Source organism: Chanos chanos, chromosome 6, assembly GCF_902362185.1.
Source record: "Chanos chanos chromosome 6, fChaCha1.1, whole genome shotgun sequence".
Lineage (NCBI taxonomy): Eukaryota > Metazoa > Chordata > Actinopteri > Gonorynchiformes > Chanidae > Chanos > Chanos chanos.
In genome coordinates, this window is record NC_044500.1 from 33355724 (window position 1) to 33377844 (window position 22121).

The 22121-nt window shown below is 39.3% G+C and overlaps 2 protein-coding genes across 2 annotated transcripts; one reads left to right on the forward strand and one right to left on the reverse strand.

The window, feature by feature from the left end:
* Nucleotides 1-14234: 14234 nt before the first annotated feature.
* On the forward strand, nt 14235-17070 carry svbp (small vasohibin binding protein). Its single transcript, XM_030777671.1, has 3 exons — nt 14235-14319; nt 14798-14976; nt 15896-17070. The coding sequence occupies exons 2-3, from the start codon at nt 14863-14865 to the stop codon at nt 15980-15982; spliced, it is 201 nt and encodes a 66-aa protein (XP_030633531.1). The 5' UTR covers nt 14235-14319; nt 14798-14862; the 3' UTR covers nt 15983-17070.
* Nucleotides 17071-17688: 618 nt separating this feature from the next.
* Nucleotides 17689-21071, reverse strand: fbxo2 (F-box protein 2). The gene is made up of 6 exons (XM_030777857.1): nt 21042-21071; nt 19897-19968; nt 19325-19451; nt 19048-19140; nt 18712-18850; nt 17689-18384 (listed from the first exon to the last, which is right to left on the reverse strand). The coding sequence occupies exons 2-6, from the start codon at nt 19931-19933 to the stop codon at nt 18250-18252; spliced, it is 531 nt and encodes a 176-aa protein (XP_030633717.1). The 5' UTR covers nt 19934-19968; nt 21042-21071; the 3' UTR covers nt 17689-18249.
* Between the last annotated feature and the right edge of the window lie 1050 nt (nt 21072-22121).

Here is a 22121-nt window from a genome sequence, read left to right on the forward strand (position 1 = left end):
TGATGGGTAGCTGCATAAATGATGGAATGGATATATCATTCATCTAAGTTAGACTGACATGCCTCCGTAAAAGTGGGGTTTGGAGCCTGCAGAATTGGCACAGTCTCCCCCTCTAAACTTTTTTCACTGCTCTGAGCCCACTCAAAAGTACTCTTGGCCTGTACACAAGTTGTAGGCACCACAGTATAAATGCCAGCCCCTGTTTACCCTGAGCAGTAAACGCCTCTAGTGCAATTAAATGTCCCTCTCCCCAGTTCCCTCAGAGGAAATGAAAAATCTGCGGTTGATTGGGTTGTTGATATGTCATTCACTCTGAGTGACAGGTGGCAGTAAAAGTGTTTGTCTCCCTAGACCTCTATTATTATAGCCAATAGGTATCAGGGGCATACAAGTGGCTGTTATGGAGAGTATCTATTTTGTAAATGTTTAGATTTTCATTTTCGTATTACGTACGCCTCACAAGTCCTGCATGTGTTTACTTTATGTACGGGAGCTCTATAATTGGCTACTGTTTGTCTTGAATGTGCCGTGTACTGTCAGGCTGACATTTAGTCCAGCTTGACAAGTGCCACTCTCAGCCAAATGAACCCTGCTGAGCCAGTTGCCAGTAATCCACAGTCAGCGTGTTGCAGCAGTCGTTGGGTAATTTTTGCCCTAATTTGCCCTTAATTGCAGGAAGGCTTGCCCCTGTTAGTCTGCTTCTCATTAAGGCCCTACACAAACACTTCTTTCTTCATTAGTGGTTTTCTCACTCATTTTTACTAGTCGCAGTTTATAATACGGCAGATTTTTTTTCCCCTTTTCCTTCACTCTCAATCTCTTTCCCTCTCTCTCTCCAAATTGCTGTCTTTTCAATCTCTACATGTAATGGGAGATTGCTGTATAGCAGTGAGTCTACTACAGTAATAATGCTCTGGCAAATTCCCGGTCTAATGTCAGAGTTTACTGCCAAGCGTGTTCATCATACAAACCACCTTAACTCTGCCTCATTATCAACCCTCTCAACACGACTGAAAAAAACAGCCATTTCTCATCTGGGTTCCATGAACAATATATTGTATATGAGTGCGTGTATTGATTGATATAGCAGAGGGTTCAGGGGAAATGAATCTCCAACAGCAATATATGAAAAAAAAAAGGATTCAGAAATCTACATTGGGAGGGACCTCTACCATTTCCTCCTCTCCCCTCTTCTTTCTCTGATTTATTTAACAGTGCTGGCTTTAACTGACTCTCCCCAGGATCCCAACGTAAAGTTATAATCTGAATGGACCTATTTACCATGCCTCCTCCACATGTTTATAGAGGATCATATACAGCATAAAATTGATATTGAATCATTTTGCTGTAAAGTCTAATCTCTCTGTCTAATTTAGAGGCAAAGTTTTGATTTAGTACGTGTCATAGTGTTTTACCCCTCGTTTACGCATGAATCCTGACAAGCCGACCACTATTGACTTTGACGTGAGAGATGAAACCATCTGATATCAGCTCACCTGCTTCCCACTTTTTTATTCACCTCTGCCAGCAGACCACAAGATTGTCATCAGTAGCTTTAGAGGGCCACCATATGACATGGGATAATGCAAAACACAGATATTAAAACACAAATATTTGAATGTTTAACCCTAATTATGTACACTTAAAAACAAATTGTTCTCTTACTCACAGTACATTTACCTGCAACAACCATAAAGCCAGTAGCAGTAAAGTTACCTATCAGGTAACTTGTCACCTGTCTGAAGTCTAATGCTTCACTGTCCAGCATACACTGTATGAATTACTTTAGCGTAGGGGAAATCCAGGTGGCTGTCTCACTGGCTGACATGAGCTATAGAGGAAATCTAGAACAGAGCAGTGGAAGAGTAGAGGAGCTTTGGACTGTCTTTCCTTTAAATGAATGGAGTGTTTCATTAACCTGAAACAGTAGATTCTGGACAATTTTAAAATCTTATATGGTGGGAGCAAGGGAGACTGTCCTATCATTACAGTTAAACGAACGACTGGCTCTGTCCAGTTAGACGTTTCTCTTCAAAGCCAAATGATGGTAAATATTATGCTTGAATCTATGTTCTTGTCATGTTTAGTCTTGTTTTATAGTTCGGTTCAAGATAGGTAATTAAGCAGCATATTTTGTAGGCATCCCAGATTGGTTTTTAAGTTCATGGATCATTACCTTGAAGCAATGCAGAAGCATATGCAAATTGAATGTTTCTCCCCCAAACAATATTATGATTACTAGCATTTAATGTTTTCTTGTTCTGTAACTTCTTGTTTTCTTTAAACTTTTTTTCTTTCCTTTGAAGTTCAGTTATTAAATCCTCATTTACTAGAAATGATCTCTCGTGACAACATGTTATTTTTCAGATGTTCAGGAGGGTATCTGGGAGGTTCACTTGAAGGTTGGACCTGACTTTTCAACATGTCATGCGTTTACCCTTCGAGGCACAGTCGCGTCCAGCTTCCTTATATGGGATGCTACTCTATACTGCTCTATTTTATTGGACAGATATATAAGACAAAAGATACATTATTAGACACATTCGAATACCTGTCACACCGTAAAAAAATACATTACAGACAGCTTTTTACTTACCATAAGTCTTGCGACGTATGTCTAAATGTGTTTTTTGTTATTTCCTCCAATAAACAGACAAAGAACCAAAAGCCCCAGCATCTGCAGAGACAGATTTCTCAGACATGATCTCGCAGTGTTCACAATGCACTCTGGGTACTTCAATAGAGGTAGGCTTTTATTTCTCAGGATCCTGGCGACAATGCCCAAACCCTGATGATATGCCTGGGAACATAAGGAGATAAAACAAAAAGTACTTCAATCCTCTTATTTACAGTACATGGTAAGAGTGATGTGAACTCAGATAGCATCTCTGAAATCCAAAATATTAACTTAATGGATCCTTTTTATCTTTAATATTTCACTATATGACCAAATTTCTTTCTTGGCCAAACTTTTCTTGCTACTCATGACCTTTATACGTAATACAAGATTAAATTTGTTTATTCATTATTATGATGAAGTGTATCTTGGGCAGATCCCCAACATGGTGGAGTGCATCAGCATTTCTGCATCTCCCTGTAGTCATTCATTTCCCTTTTAGCTTGAGTTCTCACTGAATCAGTTGGCTGGTCTTCACCGCAAGGGCAGTCATGACTCTTAGCAACAATCTTGGCTACACCTTGCAGACCTATTCCTCTTTAGTTGTGACCTCATACCCACATCGGTCAGTGGACTGGTATCATTACATAAACTTGTTTTGTTTGGTTTTTTTTGGGGGGGGGGGGGGGGGGGGTTGCCATTCACTGAATCAAGTGAAACAAGAAATGTTTAAATTATATGCCCTGCTCTGAACTCTGGTGTGGACATGTACATGTGGTTGTTTCCATTATGTTTGAAGAGAAAAGTGTGCATCTGTGAATGCATGACCAAAGCATTGATTTCCTGCCAAAGTATTTTTCATGGAAGGCATCCTGGACTTTTTCAGAACCTTTCCACATAACCAAGCTGTGCCCTCTGAAAAAAGACCATGACTAACTAAAACCGCCATCAAAGTCCACTTTTCATGACAATATTGTTCAGGGAGGCAGCTACCGGTACATATAAAAAAGGAATATGAATGCATTGTAGATTCTTTTAGTATTTCCCAACAGTATTCTATAAAACTCAACTTTGTTTATCTGTAGATCAGCATTTTTATATGCTGATTTAAAAAAAAAAAAAGATATCTTGGCAGCATGCTCTGATCTACACACAAAGACATAGCCTAACTGGCAATGTTTCTTCCTTAGAGAATACATCTAGCAGCATTTTGGCAAACTTCAACAAAAGTTACAAGTGACGTTCTTTCAATTTAAACTAAATGACAATCGCTGTCTGATGTAATGTGTCGGGGAAAATGTGAGGCCCAATATTGTAAATTATATACTGCTCCATTAGAACAGTTTACGTTCATTCTCTACAACAGTGTTTGGAAGTTTAATTTGGGTACATGTTTTTCTTAAATCCTATAAGCTTATTTTTTCTACCTCTGGAATGAAAAATGACAACCCTACAAACATCATCAGATGATTTAGATAAAAAGGATCAACTTCAGAGGATAAAGAATTTTGTTACTGAAGTTATTTTGTGACCCGCGTTACCTGCAGCTTGGTAAAGGCATACCAGAACATGCTCCTTCACTTAAGTAAACATCTGTGTTGTAATACTTGTGGGGGAAAAAATGATAAGCTGTTGAAAAATAAGTCAAATCAAACACTTACTTAGCAAACCAGCATTAAATGCAGCTCAGAGCATGAAACGGCCTTGATCAGAAAGTTAACACCTGCCTCTATGTGCTTATTACAGCTCATGTACAGACACATAGTTTGGTGCAATGCCAACACAAGTCGATCTGTAAAGACAGCACCATCCAGTCCAATATTACGGTGTGCAGTTGCTATATAAAGCATATATAGTTCCTAAATAAATAAATTTACCTCGTCAGTGACATAGCTTAGATAAGCTTTGTTTGAGGTGAGCTGGAAATAATCAAATTTAAAACTGAAGTTCTAGTGACAGTAATTTGTCAGTCTGCTCTTGAAATTCAATTGGAATTAACTACATGTTCAAAGGTAAGGCTGAAGTTAGGGTGGAAGTAGACTGTGGATGCTTAACCCACAGTAACCTTGTCAGTGCATGAATGAACATTATGAATCTAACAAGTGATGGATTTAAATATGAATTAATGGATATGTGGGGCCCACTGCTTCATTTGCTAATTGCTTTAGTTCATATACATATTTCTTTTTTATCTACAATTTTCCATCAGTTTATTAAAACAGGTATCTGGCAGGACTGCTTACATTAATTGTTCTCGTATCTTGCAAAGAAATTTCTTAAACAGAGACTATCAGTATGCAATCTGCAGTCTACCTCTATTCACTGTTTTTAATCTCTCTTCGCCTCTTTCTTCATATTTAATAATATAATATAATAAACTTATATTCTATTATTATTATTATATATTATTATTTCACTCAAGAAAAACATATTTCTCTTTGTGCATCACTTGCTTTAGCACCCCCCCCCCCTCCAAACTCCCTCTCCCTTCCCCTCCCCTCATCTATCACTCCCTCTATATTCTCTCTCTCCACCCTCCTCTTCATGATGAATAAAGAGACCCCACTTTGTCATTATTGATCAGACTACTCCCTGTTGTTACTGCTGGCGGCTTTCATCCCTCCCTCGTTCCCCTTCTCTCTCTCTCTCTCTCTCTCTTTCTCTCTTGCTCTTTCTCTTCCCCTATGTGTGTGTGTGTGTGTGTGTGTGTGTGTGTGTGTGTGTGTGTGTGTGTGTGTGTGTGAGAGAGAGAGAGAGAGAGAGAGAGGGAGAGGGAGAGAGAGAGAGAATGCTACATAGGATTGTATTGTAATGGAAAGTTTTATTTATGTCTGGGAGACACACAACAATGTGTGTCATAGTTTAATTTCTATTTCCATTGGTAAGAGTATATATCACTATATGGTCTTTATAAGAGAACAATAAGTTATGATAATGATAATTCACTCGCATTGCTAACTGCCCTCCAGTTCTCCAGACTTTGTAATGTACTTTACAGAAAAAGTTATGTTGTCAACGTTTTGTCTCTTCATTCCTCTATAGGCAGTGTCTAAGACTCACTTTTTATTTTTTTTATTGTCAACACACACTCAAGGAATTCATAAACAGCCCTTTCCTGAGGCATGAAAACAAATTTCCTTTTATGTAATTAAAGCATTGGCAGTATAAAGAATGAGTAGCCTTCTCCTACTGTATCATAGATTTCTCCTGGCATGACTGTCACTGGCTGAATGTGTGATGACAATCCCTCTCTCTGCTGATGACTCAGAAACTTTAATTACAAAATTAGTCCTGAAGTTAAGAAGTGTGTTGTTATCACAATAACACATGTACTTGTGGACCTCAAACTAAATCATTTAATTTTACCTCGAATGAGCAAGAAAATATTTACTGTGAAAAGAAAAGCAAAAATAGACAATAGGATTGATACAGTGAATTACTATTTTCACTTAGCTGCCAGCTCTTTTTACTGTTTAAGCATTGACATCCACTTTAACCATAAGCTTAGCTTCCCACTTTACTAAAGATATGTCCTCAGGATTAGCTGTCTACGTTGACTTTAAGCTTAACTTCAGCTAAAGCTTACCATGTTATTGATGAGCTACTCTCCAGTTTAGTTTCCAATATTTATGACACAAATGGCATAAACCATCCCCTCATATGTGGTCGCTTTTTGATTAAAAACCAAGACTATTTGCCATTATATTCAGCCCATAGCTAGTCTTCACCACAGTGCAAGAACAAAGTTCCATTTATTGGCCAAATATTGGTTGATTGGTTGATGGTGCCCGCATGATCACACCCACCCAAGACTAGTTCAAGCTACTCTTTAGTTGTGGTAAACACAATATTTTGCTAATACTTGCCTTAATATATGTTGTGTGAGGTATGAAGCACAATCACGTAGCAAAGCTTTAAGGTTGCATTCAGTTGTTCAAACTGCGCAAAATACAAACAATGAGGTTAATTTAACATACATGAAAGATGTGCTCAGGGCCTGTACACCATGCATGTGGGAAAGAACCCCTGTCTGTTGATAGTATCGTTTTGCCTTGTTGAGACATCCCGCAATATGTGTTTTGAGCTCACAGAAAGAATCCAGAAAGAGCCTCCTTGCCTGGGGGTGCATCGTTGGCATGTAGGAAGCTCACTACCCACCTCAGAGCCAGTGGCTGCAGCCACTGCCAACTTTACCCCCAGAGTCACACAGAGGAGCAACTGTAAGCGTCTCCTTCAATTAGTGCTGTTTGGTCTTAACTGCAATCCCGGCGTCGGCGAAACCCACTGTTCCCTCAGGGACCAGACCGTGATATTTTCACTGTGTCAATAAACCTTGGCACCAGCATGACACCAAGAAAAAGTGGAAGGAGAGAGAGAGACAGAGAGAGAGAGAGAGAGAGAGAGACAGAGAGAGAGAGAGAGAGAGAGAGAGAGCGCTCCGGATGGAAAGCACTGAACTGAACAGGTAGGGGCTGTTTCATTTGGATTAAGACTTTCCTTGTTGCATAGATGGTGTGAAGAAAGTCAGCAGCTTTTTGGGTGGATTGAAGAGTGAACATTACATGCAGTGAACATCTGGATGCCTGTCTTTCTCCACGTGTTGACGCGTATTGATTTTGTTATATGTAGCAAACGTCAGTGACGAGGATGCCAGTCCAACTACACTGTGCTTATTCATGCATTTGAATTACACCTGTATTCCTGGTGGGTTGCAAATCCCTAGCTTTTATTTGTACAGCTGGGCTATTCTGGAACACTCCAGATTTAATAGTGTCCTCAATTGTCCCACCTAAAACCTGAACCTGTGACCCTACGCTTCTCTGCAAGCAGCTACATCTACTAATGCAATGTACACTGTCTCTCAGTCAAGATTAAATCAATGGTAAACTGTATTCTCCACATCGCTTCACAGCTGAAAGCAAATGTGTCCCATAGATCAGTCTGTCGCACATTCTTCTATGTACAAATCAAATGTTTTCCAGACCAAGTAGACACGTCCATTTTCCAAAACAACATGCATCTTCTCATTTGCATATGGAATGGGAGAGTGGCTGTGTCTTCTCAGATCTTCAGACTCAGTGTGTAGTGAAAGGTCCATGTAATATTTTCCTGATTTTTCTCACATTTAAAGAAACACCTTTGTGGTATTTCTTTAGACAGTGTGTTATATAATATGTGGTAGGCCATTTATTGAATAGTCAGAGCTATTTTAGTTATCCAGAATTCATCACATTAATGCCAGTGTAAGAGTTGAGACTGTGTTATGCACAATTCATTTTACAACTTTGTGAGTCTATGCCAAATTTCAAGACTGCTTGTATTGTTTATCACAGTCTTGGTACATGGAGACCAATAGTCAATGTAACCTAATACATAATACTATGTGTAAGTAACTCTACAATCCACAAGCTGTCCCAGACAGAAAATTAGGAGGGTTAGGACCCAAATTATACTTGGAGAGAAAAGAAAATGGTCGATTTGTTTCCTCTTGAGTATATGTTTTCTCTTTTTTTTGGCCTCAAACAAAGAGCTTATGGCTCTCTCTCTCTCTCTCTCTCTCTCTCTCTCTCTTTCTCTCTCTCTATAGCTCTCCCTGCCTCTCTCTCTCTCACCCTCTCTCTGTCTCAGGGTTTCTTAAGGGTACTATCAAATCTATCTAAACTAAACTGGTGTCCACGTTCTCCAAACATAAATATCGCGTGTTGGCCTGGACACTTGCACAGCTCCATGCTCCTAAGTGCCATCTGGCCACTGCCAAAACAAACAGCAGTAATGAGAAGCAGCTCCTGGTTAAGAGGCCAGCCCAAAAACCTGGGACTTGCCAGGGTGCACACACTGAAGGGCTGTCATAAGCAGCCTTAAAAGAGGGACTGTTCCTACCACCCACCCCCGCCACCTCCGCACCCCACACGAGACAGTGAAGATGCCGGTAGAGGGAGAGAGGAGGGGGGCAAACCATGTTTAACAAGCAGAACTTGTATTTGAGCATCAGCTCATGGGAGAGAAACCAAGGAAATAACAAGTGAAATTTTATTGCCAGAGGATTTATTTACATTAAAAAGAGGATGCTGTGCTTACCCGCCAAGGCAGTATTTGCATAATACATATGAAATAAGCTCCATCTCTGCCACACGCATACCTGTGAAACCTCATGTTTTGTTTTTTTTTTGTTTTTTTTTTAAGAAGCATCCAGGTTCCTTGGGTATTACCTATGCACAGAGCATGCCAGCTGCAAGAGTTAAACGTCCTCTACAGACACTGGGAAATAAAAGAGCCCTGAAACAGCTCAGACTGCAGTGTATTGTCTGCATTTCCTCACATAAACTGATGCATGTGGCCTGTCTGCCTGCCTCTCCACTGTTATCAAACCACCAGTGACACAGAGCCCTCTGCAGCACAAAATACCGTAAGTAAAGTACCACTGGGCCAAATGAGTGTGTGTGTGTGTGTGTGTGTGTGTGTATGTGTGTGTGTGTGTGTGTGTGTGTGTGAAGAACAGAGGACAGAAATCTGTATGTGTGTGTGTGTGTGTGTGTGTGTGTGTGTGTGTAGACAGGACACTCCTACTTGTAGCTCAGTGCAGTTATGGTATCAAGTCCACTAACTTTTCTGCTTGCTGAAGAGTTTATGGTTTTTCAGGTAAAGTGCTCTAAAGTAAAAACATCTCAATGATTCTCTGAGCCACTATCATTTGTCTGGGCTTTGTGAGGGTGATATTTCTTCTATGGATACTGGTCCTTTGCGTCTTGCTCAGAGGAGCCAAAGCCCTTCAGTTCTGAGGAGTGAATTGTGTTAGAGTGGTACATTTTGTATATCTGGATGAAGAACTAAAGTACAGAAGCTCCAAATGGCTGTCAACGGACTCCACAAAGTTTGAGTGAATGTTTTCTTGTTTTTTAGCTTTGGAAGGTTTAGCCATCTGGGAGCGATGTTGCCCCGAGGATCTATGGGAGGTCTGGAGATTTCCAATAAGTTTGGAGTTCAACCCTCAGCTCCAAATAGGGCCTTTGCCACTCTGAAATCATGTCTCTCACTTTTTTTTTTGCTCTGTGGATGCATCCATGTAGTTTTCTTGTGCTTTTGGAAATGAGAGATGATGTGTGATATAAGTAGGTCATGCATGGAGAATGTTCTTGACAAGAGAGACCATTGCTGTTGCATCTGTCTGCCTCATGTGCTCTTACAACACAGTTCCATGCCTAGTAACCTGTGCCAGCTCTGGGCTTGAAGCTGTCTTACATGATGAGATTCTCCACGTTGGACTTACCACAACCGCATGGTTGAGGTCAGGCTACAATACGAATGACTGCATCAGAGTTGGCCATAGTGGTTCCTAAGCACCCATGATGGCTGTCTGTTTCTTGCCATACGGACGAGTTCTAAGGTCATCTATTTATGTCATTTAACTCTTTTAGGGGAGACTTGAGAGTTAGTTGAAGAGACAGCAAAATAAACGCAGGCATCCCATCTCTTCCTCTTCAGCACAACTGCTCCAGTTCCAACTCTGGTGATCTGTCTTGTTTCACTGTGACAAGTTTCATTCAGGGTGATGTTGTCCACATTTGGTCAGTTCTCTGTTCAGTAGAGACTCAGCAGTCTGTCTCTTTGCTCTGTTCGTCTATGAGCACGCAGATGTTGCGAGCACCAACAGCGAGTCGAGTTCTTTTTGTTTTTGTTTTCTGTGTCTGGCCTTATGTCAATAATGTCTGAGAATCAGCTCCCAAAGAAAACTTTCTTTGGTGAACTGAAGAGAGGGGGGGGAAAGGGAACCAAAAGAACACTGAAAGGACAACCTGCACCTGAAATTTTTGACTTGGAAAAAAACAAGATTGTAGTAACTGCTGCTATCTACTTTGAGAGGTGGTTACCAATAGGAGTACTATTAGAACATAAAAAAGGCAAGGTAAGACAACAACAAAAGGCGTGTGCGTGTCTGTGCGCGCGCGTGTGTGTGCATGTGTCTGTGTGTGTGTGTGCGTGCGTGTGCCTGTGTGCGCGTGCATGTGTGTGTGTGTGGGAGTATGTGTGTGCGTTCATGTGTGTGTCTATGCTTTCTCTAGGTCAAAAGGTACTGCTAATTTGTTGTTCTTGTAATTATAACCCCTCTCCACACCAGTTTCTCCTGGTTTCAGACTGCACTGTGGTTGCCAAGTGTAGACAATACGCATGTTCATTACCTTAATAACTATGATTACATGCTTATTCTTGCAACCAATAAATAGCTCAAACTAATCTATAATGCAAGGTCATACAGATAGTGATCTGTGTGATCACAGTTCTCCCTCCAGGTAAAACAGAAGGAAAAGAGATTTAATTATGAATATGAATCACTTAGGAACCAAGGATGCATGCGTCTTTACCACTAGGGGGCTTGCACTATGGAACAGCAAGAAAAGCTTTTTTCTTCTTTTCTTTTTTTTTTCTTTTTTTTTTTGAGGAAAATAAATGAAAAATTGTTAGCTCATCACATGCATCCGTATTGTTCAGTTAAACCAAGATTAAAAGCCTCTGCAACAAGATTATTAAAAGGTTCTTATACTTCATCTAAGCCCAGAGTGGTGTTGCTAGCACAGAAATTGAGTACCCCCTGTGTCAGACATGTCTGGACAATTTTAAGACATAATATTTAAAAACTAATTTAAACCACAATACAGCAGAGCACCCCACTTGCAATTCCATACACAACTCAGTTATAAATACTATGACTGAAGCTTGTTGATACCACTCAGGTAGAAGTAATGAGAGATTTTGCACGAAATGCTCAGACTGCAGTACAGTCACAGCAAACTATCACATGTCAGTTTTAATTATTCTGTTGCTGTTTGAAAAAGGCTCTTTTCACTGCCATGGAAAAGAAAGAGTCCAATTGACTCGAGGTTGCAGCCTGTTGCTTGTAATAATGTTGACTCCCGAGGCTCTCCCTTGGCACATATCTGTCTGAGGCATGTCAAATTTCATACCTCCTCTAAAGTTTGACGTGAAACATGTTTCTCACCTCGTCTACGATAATTCTCAAACCAATGCTTAACCAATTTAGGTTGGCTGCCATTGCACCGGCTGAAATCAATCCTATATACAATTGTTACAGACGAGGAAAAGGAGTTAAGAATAGATCTTGTTTTTTTTGTTTTTTGTTTTTTTTTTTTAACAATTTTAAAATAAATAGTAAGGTTCAACATGCCTTGTTTCTACAAATATTTAGATGTCTAATGCTGTCCACGAATGTGGTAAAATAAAGTTTGATCAAGGCCACGGGAAGTGGGAAAAAAAAACAAGTTTAATGTGGCTAGTGGTGTTTAGAACATAAGATCATTACTAATACGTGCATTGATGAAATATGCAGGTACCCCATAGATGACCCACATCTGGTTAGATCGTTTGCACTTCATTCCTTACCAGTTTCCTTTTGCACCTAAATGCCACTGTTTTTGCTGGAACTACAGCGATCCACTGGGCACACTCACTACAGGTGTAAAAAAAAAAAGAGAGAGAGAGAGAGAGAGAGAGAGAGAGAGAGAGAGAGCGAGAACCTCAGTTCAGCATTTATTTTGGGCATCATTCATTCGACAATCTATTTTTAGCACTGAACAGTCAATGTTGTACTGGGTTTCACTGGTAGCAAGGAAAAGCTTGCAGCCCTGAGCTGGACACCGCTGTGGCTAAAAGGTCATGTGTTCAAAGAAAGTAATATGAAAGGCCTAACAGAAGCTGCTTTCCTCTCCACATTAATTTCGAATGTAGGGTTTCCTCTGCATTTGAATCATCTGCTGTCATAGTAGATCTTCCCTCCCTTTTAAAATAGAGATCACCCCCACTGCACCACTACTCTGCATGCCTTTTCTGTATCTATACTGTATGAAACCAGCAAATAAGTATTTTAAATGTAATAGTATCTGTGTCTGAGAAGTTCAGTAGTGAAAACTGCTTGGCCCAAATAGTTTATGTGGATGAACTCTATTGAGGATCTCTGACCCTTGAATAGCCACCTCACCACACTGCCGATCTACACTTAGAAAGTGGGCAGCGGTCAGTTTATGCATCTGACAACAATCTAGCATCACAGGCTCGCAGCATCTCAAAGACCCACCGCATTCAGTTTGTTCAGGCTGTATTTCCACAGACCTCTCCTAAGACCATGGCAGTGGCTCACAGGAATTCTCTGGACATTGCCAGTTTTTTCCCTTAGGAGGTACAGTGGAAGGCCCATAAGAAAGTCAACTCAGTGGAAAATCTATTGGATGGGGTCTGTTGTATTAAGGATCAGTTGTTCTTCTCAGGATATTATTTCAGAACAAGTGCTCTCCTGAGTTTGTGATGGAATCCATGAGAACACGTTGGAATGTGCCATGATAAATATCAAGTGGCACTGCAGGACCAATGGATATGAGTATAAAGACAATTACAGAGGCTTTAAAGTTCAGAATCGTAAAAACATCATCACATACTGAAACTAGCCTAAACACAACTGTTTTTCTCAAACAAATTTATTTCACAGCACATTTGCAACATTTTTCCTCCAGTTTCTTCCAGTTGTTCTCTAACAGGAGATCAGTTCAAAGAGGCAAGATTTATATCAGGATCTTGTTTTCCACCAACCTCTGAAGTATCAGATTTAACTTAATGAAAATCTTCACTTGGTAAGCATTGAATAGGTTTACCTAGGTGGTCCAAATGTGTCAGACCATCTGATAATTAATTCATGTAATCATTACTACCTTGTTTAATGGTAGGGGACGTGTGAGCATGCTTATTATCAGATACCCAAGCACGACAACATCTGCCAACACAAGACTGGATTTTGGTGTCAGTCTTGGATTAGAAATACGACCCAAAAAAGACAAACATTTCAACTCGAATAATGTCACCTGTGTAATTTAATGGAGACAATGTGATATATTAAAATGCCAAAGTGGCAGGAACCAAAGCTCCTCTTTTGTTTTCAAAAGCACTCCCAGTAAAATTCTTTTCATGACTTTCATATGATCACACTGGATGATTTGACATCTAGCTCTCTCTCTAAATAAACAAATCTAACTGGGAGGGGACAAGTGCTTGACAATACAGATGTAGAAATGTGATTTCACTATTGTTTTTCTTACCAAGGTTACTGGGTGCTTCAGTATGTTGAGCAGCAGCCAAAACCTCATCTTTGCAATGGTTAAAATAAAAGACAAAAAGAAAAAGGGGGGAAAAGAGCCAAAATTAAAATGCATCTCCAAGCACGAAAAGCCTAATGTTTAACATATCTGTACCGTAGGAGACAACCATTGTCCATGGGGTGATGTCCATTGCCTCCTTTAATAGCAACAATTTGGTCATATCCTCTCAGCAGAAAAGTAACAGTGACCTCATGTGGTGGCCACAACAACGCACTGTGCAACTGCACGGTAGTTGCTGGATGGCAACTAATTGTCAAATAACATGTAATAGAACATCCTGAAAATATTTTTATCTCTCTTTTCGTAAAAAGAGGAATTATAACTTTGTTATAAACTAGACAGAGAGAAATAAGTCAATGATACGCCACGAAAAGGAACATCATTTGTCTAATGTATTGGCCATACCCGGGACTATTTCACAGTTACGCAAACAACGGACTGGTGATTTTATTAGCTTGCTGTGACTAAGTGCAAGAGTATTTAGGTATCATTTAATGAAGCACTGGTCCACAGATCAGCAGATCCCACAGGAACAGATGATAGGTAAGTTATTTCTCAGTAACAGTCTGGTCCGCTCAAGCAATCGACAGAGACTGCGTGTCTGTTCGTTTTCTCAAAATAGATTTGTGTAGCACTGGAAGTAGCTGTCTTTGCTATCCAGTTCAAAACATAGAGGTTCTATCCAGACAACCTATTTTACATACCTAAATGAACATTATCTAACAAGTAAACAACTCTCTGCGTTTTGTGGCGATGCATTTTAATATATGTATTTATAAATCTTACCACTACTGAATATACTCAACCCTGCTGTCATGAAATGTCTAACTCCAAGTTAAAATAACGGGATGTGGTTTAGAAAGTCCCCCTGCATAGCGAGAGCCGAATAGCACGTTTAACCTGCTAATCGGTAATTTTACACAACTGAAGTTCTCGGAAAGTCATATTGTCGCTTAGAATATTCTTCCCACCAAGCTTGGAGTGTGTTTGCTGTCCAAACATCCCTGTTTCTCTGTGAAAGGCTGGTGAATTACAGTATACCCAGCAGAAGACACCACGACCGGGAACTTTCCTTTTTAGCCCACCATGGAGCCGGCATGCCGTAAGGACAAGCAAAAACAGAAGGAGACCCCAACCCGTGGAGACAGAGCCAAACAGAAAACTGCTCAGCAGGAAGTAAAACAAAGGCAGAGAGCCGAGGTGATGTTCGTGCAATTTAATACTCATTTACTTTATTTGTCTGTGCCCATATATTCCAAGTAGATTCCAACATAGAGGACATTTGTGTCACTTTTGTAAATAAAGGACAAATGGCCTATTGAAAGAAAATACTTACTCAATCATTTAAGCAGGTAATATGTCATCTTTAGGATCATGTATAACAAGGTTTGACAAGAACTTCAGTCACAAAGTCTGCTGAACTTAATGATGTTTCACAAGATAGTTACATGAATCCTGAGCATACTGTGGTCAGTATACAGTGTATAAGCCCCTTTTTCACTTCACAAAGCGTGAGTAAATTGGTGTGAGGACCCAGGTTAGTGGTCAAGCGTGAAGAAAATCATCCTTTACCCTGGCTAGATGTGACTGATGGAAAAGAAGCCTACAGACTGGAGCGTCTTTTTCCCCCAGTGGAAAAGATTTCTTTTTGCTCTCTCTTGTGGTGTGGATGGATTTTACCTCACATTGTCTAAGTCCATTTAACCCTTAAGAGGGTAAGGTAGATGTCAGTATATACAAAGCCTTTATGAGTGATTACTTTCATCCCGTACTGGGTCTTTTCTGCCCCGATGAACAAAAACACCCACATCCACCGGGTACAAGTGGTCACTGAATAGAAATAGTGTAAACCATATTCCAATGAACAAATGCCTAATGCACCGTTATCCCACTGCCACTATCAAAATGCCAAATGGTGGGAATCCTCCAACAGAGTTTCATACACATAGAATCCCCCAAGGCTCACTTAGTTAACCAATGCCCTAATGACACTTTATATTGGTATTTCATTTACTTAACCTGGATAGTGTGATAATGCTTTAAAAATGCCCTCATAAACCTTGGTAGTTTAAGTGACATTCAGCTGTTTTTTCATATACCTCTGTTTTCGGTGTTACAGATCTATGCACTGAACAAAGTTATGACAGAACTGGAACAACAGCAGTTTGAGGCCTTCTGTAAGCAGATGCAGACACCCGCAGAGTGAGAGATGTGCCTACAAATAACTTCTCTGCCAAAGAAGACAGCACCTAACTTCTCAGCCTTTGTAGAGATACAATCAGGCCTGGTGTTACAACATTTCATTAATGTTGTAACCACATATTTTTACGTCCCTAATCTGTGTGATAATCATTTTCTGTTCTCACTGTTGACCCTTAAAACCTAATAGTATAATGCACTAATAGCTGGAGTATTTAGAGCACCCAGAGAGCATTCCTTATTTACTCCCCAGTATTTTGAAGGAGAGGCTAATGAGGGGCTTTGGCCCAGACATAACAAAGCTATTTTTTTTTTTTTGGTGACAGACTTATAAGAACTACCTTTATTACATGTTTAAACGGTCCACTTTTTGTAGAAAAGCTTTAGGTGCAGCTTTAGAAACATGGACACAATAAACAACAGCATTTGTTGACATCACTACAATCAACTTAGTATTGTAGTTACACTATTGATAGGACAATCCTGTTACATGTTAATCTTATCGGTTTAAGTTGTACTTTCAGAATATCCCTCTCTTTTGCGATCACTTCTGTTATGATGGTGCTTATTCTTCATAATGACCTTCAGTTTAGATTTTAATGAGATTTGTTTTGATATCAGTATGGTTTTTTTTTTAAGCTTCAGTGATCTCCGTAAACCTTCAGAGCCTCCAAACATATCATTCCTTACTATTCACCTAACACAGCTCTTTCTCCTTTTTCATTTTGTCACTGTACAGCTGGTGCACATGACAGTTTGACAGGATATATGCCAGCGACTATATGACCAGACATCACCTCTGTACATTCATTCACTTTCTCCTCTACAGTACTGGACCATTTAAAATGACATGTTATGAACCGTTATGTTGTGGTTGTAGTGTTACCATGTTTACATTATTGCTGAAATCAAACAATGGTAAACAAGTGAAATCATCAGACTGAAACGAGTCACTCATAAGATGATAAGCGTTTATACCAATGTCCTTGCAAGCGTTATATTATATTCACGTTTCTTTGATTTTGTTGAATAAACTAGTTATATCACAAAGAGTTTACTTGAAAGTACTAATTTGTGACAGAAGTTATGTTTGCATTTGTGCCCGGCTACCTATTGTAAAAAGGATTCACCTCTTATATTAAAGAATTTCCTTATAAAATTTGTTTTGTTCACTTCGTTGTTCATGTTTTTAATTAGATCAGGGATGCCTCACTACAGTTGAGTGACATGTTAGCAACAGAATACTGAGAATCTGTTTAAATGCCCATCCTGTCATCCATTCTGGTCATAGCTTTGTTTACTGTGGCATTGCATGAGAGGCTCTTTGGATTTCAGTGTAAGGAATCCTTAAAATGTAGGTGTATCCCTGAATGTTGGGGAAGGGGGGATACTGGGTAAGACTGATATTACGAAGGCAATAATACATGAATGGTGTGCCTAAATCTTTGATTAACTACAAAGAGACATGATTGTAAAGACCCACTCTGCAGATATCAAATTTACATAGGCCAGAAATTCCACTGTGTAGAGCTGCAGGTGAACTGTCTTAGCTATCATCTTCTAACTCGTAAAAAAATATATATATATAATGCACAGTGGGTAGTGGTACTCAGAGGTTTGAGGCATTAAGTTGTGTATCAAATTTATTACTGAATATTTTCAAAGATTATAGTCTTTCAAAGAAAAAATGTCTGTTTTGAATCCATGCCTTTATTTTTTCTGCTTCAAATGACAAGCATGTGGTATTTGTTCTGCATTTTTGGAGTCAGATACACTAGGTTGACAGAAAGCTGTACAGTGTCCACACTTCATTTATAGATTAGTTTAGTTCTAGTTAATAACTATGGAAAGTGCATTAGTTAGTTAAAGTGCATTAATGAACATAAAAGTAGGATGATTACAGTTAATTAGGAAGTACTTGCGAAGAGGTAGATGCATACAGGATTACAACAGGACCCCTCTCTTAGAAGCTACTGCTGTGTAATTCATAGATATCTTCCTCATTCTTTCCATTTTTTATAATACTAAATCCTCTCAGCTTTTATATCTTCTTCTTTTCTTTTCTTTTTTTTATATTTTGCATTGCCTGCACAAAGCTATAGCTAAATATTTATCAATACTATTGAATTTGCCCTATGTTTAATTTGTTCTATTTGTTCTTGCTGTCACAATAAGCTCACAGACAACTTGGTCCCTCCAGTATCTCTCTTAACAGTGTTAGTATCTCTCCATTATCACCTGTCTCTTCTTCTTCTGCTTCTTTTTCTTCCGTTTTTAAAGATCCACAGTAACTGAGCTCCCCGTCACTCTCACTCCAAACCACCCATCCCAATACTTAGTGTCTTGACCGCCATGCTCAAAGGAAATGTAGCGTAGGCCGGGGCCATAATCTGTAAAGGTATGGCTCACCTGCAGGATTCAAGAGTCAAGATTCAAATTCAGTGATATCAGGTATGCCCGAAATTGCTAACGCCTCTTATGAGCTTATAAAAATCTTTTAAGAGTTTTGAGTTGTTTTTTTGTTTTTTTTTCAGGGATACAATTTGCATATGTATTAATAACATAGGTTGATAATCATTGCTGAGTTTAATGAATTTATTTTTTATAATGACAAGGGTGGCAAAAAAAAAAAAATCAATAATAAAATAACAAGCAGTTTTCCCTAAAAATCTTGTAATGGTGCTTACTGATGGATGTTTTGTGCGTGGACACAGAGAAGAATATATGGATTCATACCTGTCTCCAAGAGCAGTCATCAGTGTCCGGGTCAAGCTTTACATGATCTGGCTTAAATTCCTGCATCACCTCCTGATTCTCATCCAGAAGACACACGGTCAATTGGTAAACACATCCACAGTCTGTTCGTCCACAGTACCTACTCTCCAAAAGAAACACACAAACACCCGAGCTAAGAGGACTAAAGGGAGAGAAAAGCTGGTGTAGGTGCATATGTTAAACTTTGAATGCATCCACACTCATTGTTACATAAGCCAAGGACAGGTGGCTATGCAGGTTTAATGAACAATATCCTCTAAGTATTTCAGAGTGTGGGGGTTCACTTCCAGGTCTCACCAGTCCTCCACTGTGACAGCTGGTTGTGAGTCCAAGTCTGAAGGAGAGTAGCCTTCAGACAGCAGGTCAACCACCTGTCTTTTAAGGCACAACCTGGATCATGAGAAAAGAAAAGAGCCATTGAAATACACAGAAAACATCAATATCTTTACTAATAATTTGTGGATTGCATAGCCCTCTCTTACAGTTCAATCCCTTGTCCGATGACCTGCTAAAATAAAAAAAAAAAGTGTTCACCACACGCTGTAAGTTAAAGAACTTTCTCTCAGTTTCTTACTCAAAAGAGGTGGTGAAGTATTTGGACACAATGTCATCAGGGAAAGAGTGTCCACAGTCTCCTGGCATCTCCTCCACATGCCACTCTTTTCCTCCATTTTCTGTCAGCTCCCAGAAATCCGTCTCCTCTGGAGAGGGAACAATCATGAACCTGTAAGCTCTGGACACAGGCATCACATTTACTTTGACTCTGCAATCAAATAGTTGCGTTCCTAAAAGGACTACATTTGCATTACAAAATTTGAATTCCTGTGTTACGTGCTCACAATGAGTGAGTATTTTAATTGCTCAACGTTACTTCGATAGAGCTCCCCTGCTAGTGTTTAATTTGCCTTAACTCTAATTAACAAGTTGGAAAAGGGTAGAAATTGACGTAATTAGAGCATATCAGTACATGATTACAGCAATATTGTGTGCAAGGAGTAAGAACAGCAGTGCTAAGTATTATCTGTTTTAAACAGATAGAAGTGTTATGCTTAATGCTAGATTTACACTGTTTAATCAAGACAGCTACATGGCTTGTTACTATTATATTAACTGATAAGGATAAAGCATAGAGCATGTTACTTTTACCTTCCCCACAAGGATTTTTAAGAAGGTTTCTTGACATTGCTGAAACTAGTTATAATACTGCTTTCACAGAAACTGAAAATACAAAAGACAAAAAGAGTCAGACAAGATTGATAAGATTCATGTTCAAGAAGACTTTAAAACAAGCTAGGAAAAAAAATGCTGTCTCAGTTGGCCACGCGTTGATCAGCTGACTCGTTCTATTTCCATAAGAAGTGCTTTCTTTAAACCGCATGGCAGTGACTGCTCAAACATGCAGTTAACTATGGGTTGCTAGGATAGTCATCATCACCAGGCAACCAGATTAAAAAGAATGCATATTTTAACTACTGCTGTTGTGATGCGTTAATGTCCTTTTCTGGTTCACACTAAAAAAAAACAACCTTCTAAGCAGAAAGGTGCTCTTTTGAGAGACATTTTCAGCCAATTTCACCGTGATACAAAAGGATGTATGAGATAATACAAAATAGGTTCATCTTTAATTTTGTTTCCTGCTTTACAGTCACTAATGCTACTAGCATTGTGTCAAAGTATATAAGCTACAAAAATCATTGTTAGATGTGATAATCATTGCATAGGATGTTAGACATCCACTCAGTATTTACTCACAAGATACATCAGACATTCCTGAACAATTTGCCTAAAATCTATCAAACCAACTATTCCACCTCTCACTAAAACTATACTTGACGACCACTGAGAACAGATAAAACAGAAGCTGTAGTTTTCTTTTAATCCTTCCTTAAACAACAATGAGACAATAAAACAAGAAGAAATATCATTACTTTAAGGTCAAACACTGTGTGCTGGAATTCTGGAGTAATAGCTAATTCACTGTGTGCAATTTAATTATTTATTATTGTTTTCAAAACTAATGACTAGTGGTGTTTGTTGACCCTGTTTATCATTACAAAGAGGGGAATGTGCGTTTGCTTTGTGCATTCATCTGTCTCTGATTCCCCCTTTCAGTAGCATAGCCCTTTCCCCATGTCCTAAATAGCTAAAAAAAAAAAACAGCTGACTCATTCACTGCAATACAGCAAATGAGACCAGAAGAAAAAACATTGCACAAAACACATCAGAACAGACACGCAATCAGAGCACACTGAAGTATTAAAAATTAGAGGATAAAATGACAGACTACTCACAGAAAGAACAACAACACAGCTGGGTCTGACTCGTCTTCCGGTCGCTCTGCAAATGCCCCCTTTTCTGACTGGTTGATTACGCTGACACCCGATCTCCCTGCAGGACTGTGATCTGTATGGCAACTCTCACTGACACACGAGCCCCTCTCTGCAGAGCTGGCCTGGACACTTCTGCTTGTGTCTGCTCTGCTGAGACAGTTCATGCCAAACTCAGCACAAATTCAGATCAATACATGGCAAGACAATAATCTAAACATAGGAAGCAAGTAGGAAAAAAAAAGTTGCTGATGGTAATATGTGATTTAAATGAGGTAAACCAGAACAGCAAGCAATCATTCCAATCAAATTATTCCCTTGCCTTGGTTAAAATCTGATTTGCTTTCTTGTCCTCCTGTCCCTGTCTCATTTTTCATGGCTGGTCATGTCAGTACAGACAAATGGCAGATGAAACAGGAGTCCCCCCCCCCCCCCCCCCCCCAAATCCGTGAGAGGGGTTTTTAAAATTAATTCTTCAAAGTCACCTTTCCCATCTTTTTTAATATCCAGCACCATACACTTCAGTGCACTTACTGCATTTAGTAATATAATGTGTACACACTCACACACATGTATTCTTTACCTTCTAGGTAACAGACTGTACATATCATGTTGTTGCCACTGCCAGTGCTTAGATTGTTAATTGTGGACATATTCCTTTAACATGACTTTTGCTACCTAAAGAACTATGATAAAACTTTTTGTCATGTGTACCACTGTACTGGCCTATTTTATTTCCTCAGATCCATACATGAGAAATTTCTTGTAAATATGTTTAAAAAGGCAATATAAATAAACACATCTGCATGTGTATGTATTCTCTATCTACGGTGTAACAGATTGTATGTGCTGCATAACTTTTTTCGTAGGCTTTTCTTTTTCTTTTTTTTTTGTAGCTCTCCTGTCACTGTCGTGTTGGAGATTAATGAGCAGCACGCCATGGTCTGATTTGGTCGTATTCCGAACTGGACCGAGACAAATTATTGCCTTAATAACAGAATGATATCCTAAGACTGAACAGCAGAACCGGTTGAATCTGATTAA